Source organism: Azolla caroliniana, unplaced genomic scaffold, assembly GCF_043228905.1.
Source record: "Azolla caroliniana isolate FFs.n. ecotype wild unplaced genomic scaffold, voAzoCaro1.0.p SCAF_12, whole genome shotgun sequence".
Taxonomy (NCBI): Eukaryota; Viridiplantae; Streptophyta; class Polypodiopsida; order Salviniales; family Salviniaceae; genus Azolla; species Azolla caroliniana.
This window is the reverse complement of record NW_028230447.1, coordinates 10843780-10848241: the sequence shown is the minus strand read 5'-3', so window position 1 is coordinate 10848241 and position 4462 is coordinate 10843780. Positions and strand designations below refer to the sequence as shown.

At 43.5% G+C, this 4462-nt stretch overlaps 1 protein-coding gene across 1 annotated transcript; it reads left to right on the top strand.

The window, feature by feature from the left end:
• The first annotated feature begins 1866 nt into the window (after positions 1-1866).
• Positions 1867-4022, top strand: LOC147857124 (Leucine carboxyl methyltransferase). The gene is made up of 2 exons (XM_087328789.1): positions 1867-2298; positions 2766-4022. The coding sequence occupies exons 1-2, from the start codon at positions 1869-1871 to the stop codon at positions 3653-3655; spliced, it is 1320 nt and encodes a 439-aa protein (XP_087184915.1). The 5' UTR covers positions 1867-1868; the 3' UTR covers positions 3656-4022.
• The last annotated feature ends 440 nt before the right edge of the window (positions 4023-4462 follow it).

Here is a 4462-nt window from a genome sequence, read left to right as displayed (position 1 = left end):
AAAGTGAATCATCTCGTCTCATGTATGAGTTTCGAAATTAGACCAAACCCGAAGAGGCAGCCAAGTACTCTCACAAATAGGAATTGGCAATGCATCGGTTTCGGCTTTCATCTCTGTCTCATGTATGAGTTTCAAAATTACACCATACCCAAAGAGGCAACCAAGTGCTCACATGTTTAATGTAACATCACAAATAAGAATCGACAATGGTTCAGTTTCAACTTAACTGGTTTGCCCTTATCCAAACCAAACTAGTTAAGCCTTATTGGTTTGCAAGTTTTATAAAACTTGAACCGAATCGGTTCCTAAACTAGTTAAGGTTTAACTGGTTTGGCCAAACTTATTAGCCTTAACCGGTTTAGGGAACTTGTTTGGCCCAAAATGGTTCGGTTCGGCTTGAGCGTTGACAAACCGAGCTCAAACCAGATTGGGAAGCTGAAGCCTAAAAGGAGCCAAACAGGACTGACAAACCCCCAAACCATTTAACAATGGTTTAATGGTTCGGTTTAGGATTGAGCCAAGTTGTTACTGACTCTTAATCACAAACGCATAGAGAGGTGAGAGACGAAGGGTTTCGTAATGGGTGGAGAGGTCTGAGGGAGGGCACTGCACTTAAAGGGTTGGGTTGGTAGGACTAAAACATATGTATGTATGTACATATATGATATGTACGTACATACTACATACATACATACATATATGATATATGTACATATGTAGTAGCTTCCTTGAGGATAGACTCTAGAGAGGCGGATGTAAAAAAGGCTCCCCTACAGCTCTCTCTCTCTCCTAGGCAAATGCTATTAAAAATCTACACACACACACACACACACACACATGTATGTACTTGGTTAGAGAGAATAAAAATAATAATAGGAGCCGAGTGACTTAAATCATGAAGGATTAAAAAAACTAAAAAGCTGAATAGAAGAAGAAGTAGAAGCTGGCACCCTAAAAAAGTGAAGAACGCTTCACTTCTTGTAGTAGTGCTAGTAGTAGTAGTAGTAGTAGTAGGAATTTTAAGGATAAAGCTTAGAAGAAAGGAGAGAGTAAGTAGGGAGGAAGAGGAAGAGGAAGAAGGAAGAGGAAGAGGAAGAGGAGGAGGAGGAGGGAAAGGGGTGAGGTGAGACCACGTGGATGCAGGAAACACCACGGAATTCTTGTACGTACACGGTCTCGTCTCTTGGAAAGATGAAGAAGAAGAAGAAGAAGAAGAAGAAGATGGATATGGAATTGGGGAATGGAAAGAGATGGGAGCAGGAGCAGGAGCAGGTGACGACGGACGGGACGTCACCCCCAAAACACCTACCCACCCTCGTCTACTAACTAAACTCATGATGTCAGTAGGAGTGTAACTGGTTCAGAAGAAGATATGATCCGATCCATCACTTCCTCCTTACAAGTATGTATGTACATAGTATTCACGAGGGCTGACTAACTCACTGACTCACTGACTGACTATAGGCAGGCAGGTAGGGATGGATCCATACATTACTACTTCTCCCTCATCACATATCCTCTTCCTCCTTCCACATATATTTGCTTGATTGATTGTTTCATTTCCTCATCAAACCTACCTGTGCAGCTGCTCCTCCATCCATATCCATATCCATATCCATATCCATCAACACGCCCTACCCATTCCATTCTAGCCCCCCTCCCTCCTTCCACCTCCCCATAATTTGTATTCCCTCACAACTTTACTTGTTGTACTGCATCCTCACATCTAACTTGTTGCTCCTCTAGGTCATAACCATCACTCCCTCCACCACCACATTTCTCGGGTCTTCGTTCAAAACCCCCCCCCCCATCCACTTTTTTAGTGCATCTTTGTATCGTAATCATAACCCTAAATGAATGTGGCAGCCATGACAAATGAGAGAAGAGCCGTCCTGGATCCGTTCATGATGACGCCATCGCCATCAGTGGTGAGCGTGAGCGAGCATGTGGACGCAGTCTGTCGCTTGTACACGGACAAGATGAGACAGGTGCATGAAATGCTGGATCGAGAAGAAGATGCACGTGAGCGTACAGCAAGGCAGACTGCAGCCGGGCGTGCGTTATGGTCACATGTCATCCATGACCATTTGGCAGGTTTCTTGGCGGGGGAAGCTTACCTTCGCCGTCTTTGCAACAAGATGATGATGCCCGAATGTTTGGATGGTGGCCCTCGTGGCACCGCTGGAGTCATGCTCGCTGTCCGGACGCTCTGGTTTGATCGAATGATTGAAGCTGCTGTGCGGCAGTGCCGAGACTCGTTCCCCCACAAACCTCCCCAAGTAGTTCTCCTTGGTGCAGGTAAACAAACACTATAATGTAATGTTGTTGTCAATGAACAAATGTATTTAGGCTCATACTTACTTAACCACCATACATTAGATGATTTGCTGAATGAAACCAACGATACTTCTAATTGGAACTAGAAGATAGATATAGTTAGTGCATGAGAGAGGCTGCTAGACTCCAATATGGATGGATCATCCCCCAAACAGGGTGGAATGTCATGAATTACACATTTAAGCTTAACAGTACTTTGGTGGTGCGATGAGGAGGCAAGACCTTGCAAGCCCCAAATTTGTTAGAGGAGATATATGAGGAAAGCTTTGAATTGATTGGCATTATGTGTGACCGACGTCCCGAGAGAGAGAGAGAGAGAGAGAGAGAGAGAGAGTATTATGTACATATATATATACATATTGATATGAATGATGTGGTGGGGTGTTGATTGTTGGTTTTCATGGGAAACACGCACATAATACACGCAGGGATGGACACAAGGGCGTTCAGGCTGAAGTGCTTGGAGGGATGCCACGTGTACGAGGTGGATTTGCCGAGGGTGTTGGAGGCCAAAGCTGCCTTACTCCTCCTTGAAGAAGAAGAAGAAGAAGAAGAAGAAGAAGAAGAAGAGGTGGGCGGCGGTGGCGGCGGTAGAAGAGAGAAATCTCGTGAAATGTATGCAGCCAAGGTGGAAAGGGTCCCCGCCGATCTGGCCACAAATGAGTGGTGGCAAAAGCTTCGAGATGTGGGGTTCAGAGATGGCGGCAGTAGCAGCAGCAACAGAGGCGATGAGATCAGTGAAGGGGAAGAGAAAGACGAAGGCGGCAGATGGTCTTCACGGAATTGTTCTACTACTCCTCCAACTCCTACTCCTATTAGTTCTAGTTCTAGTTCTAGCTCTACCACTAGTACTAGTACTACCGTTAGTAGTAGTAGTAGTAGTAGTAGTAGTAGTAGTAGTAGTAGTGATACGGTGTGGGTGTTGGAAGGCCTTCTGTATTACCTACGGGACGAGGAGGCGTGTGCGGTGCTCCGGAGGATAGCACGTGGCTCCGCATGTGGGACACGAGTAGTGGCTGACCTCCTCAATGAATCTTCGACCCAACTACTAGGGCTTGAATTGCAAGCACCTTTCTTCTTCCATAGTGACTGGCCCGAAGAGTTGTTGCCGACGTTGGGGTTTGATCATGTGCATGTGTCACAGGTGGGTGATCCTGATGCCAACTTTGGGCTCATTGGTGATAGTCCCACCCATTTTTTCAACCGCCTCCGCGGTACGCCTCGATACTCTAAAACTGATGCTGAAGGAAACCCATGTCGTCGCATGTTTCTAGTCCAATGTTCGGTGTCTCCTAGGCATTGTCGCCATATTGGGTAGCAAGCACCACGCTTTCACATGCTCAAAACTCGTGGGAATGTGATTAAGGTGCTACAAAAATCTACATACTTGAGTTGCTAAAAGATCTATCTTGGGTATCCCATCTAATCATATTTGAGGTTTGTACACCGAAATTCGGGAATATATCATGGTGCTCAACAATTAGGTCTCCAATCATTTTAATTCTACCTCATTCGTTACTAAACCTTGGTAGCAATTTGATCTCTAGACTCTTAATGTTACCATGGACATCCATGGGAAAGATAGACAAGAGCTTATATATACATTACTCTTGGGTACATGCTTTTGGAGGAGCAACGTGAGATGGAAAACTACTTAAAACATTAGAAGACCATATGTTTTTTAATTCTAGTTCACAAATACCTTCCACACACCATAAGGCCTTTCCACAAATGATGTGAGAAACAAGGATTTGTTTCATCTTAATAACCTTATTTTATAAAGAAAGACAAACAACTAGTGTCAATTGTAGCCTGTAGGAACTACATAATGAATATGTATATCAATGCTATGACATGAATGAACTAATAATCCTTACAAAAATTTGAAAAAGATACCTTCTAGATCACTTGTCATCCATAAAAATGGTAGCATTCTAATTTAGTATTATGTTCACATAATCTACTAGCCAAATTTGTTTCCTTTTTTTTTTCTTGAAAGATTTTCTTCATTAGTATTAAAAATATCGAAAAAATATAAGTAAAAGTTATCTACCCGTAGGCTTACAGCGTAATGTATATACACCTAAACCTGTACATAGAAAAACAACTTATACAGGGCTTCTGA

What these genes read in the sequence shown, in the direction of transcription:
- LOC147857124 (XM_087328789.1), top strand. Translation starts at nt 1,869, where the DNA reads ATGACAAATGAGAGAAGAGCCGTCCTGGATCCGTTCATGATGACGCCA. An exon ending in AGTAGTTCTCCTTGGTGCAG is followed by an intron (nt 2,299 to 2,765) that starts GTAAACAAACAC and finishes TAATACACGCAG; the next exon opens with GGATGGACACAAGGGCGTTC.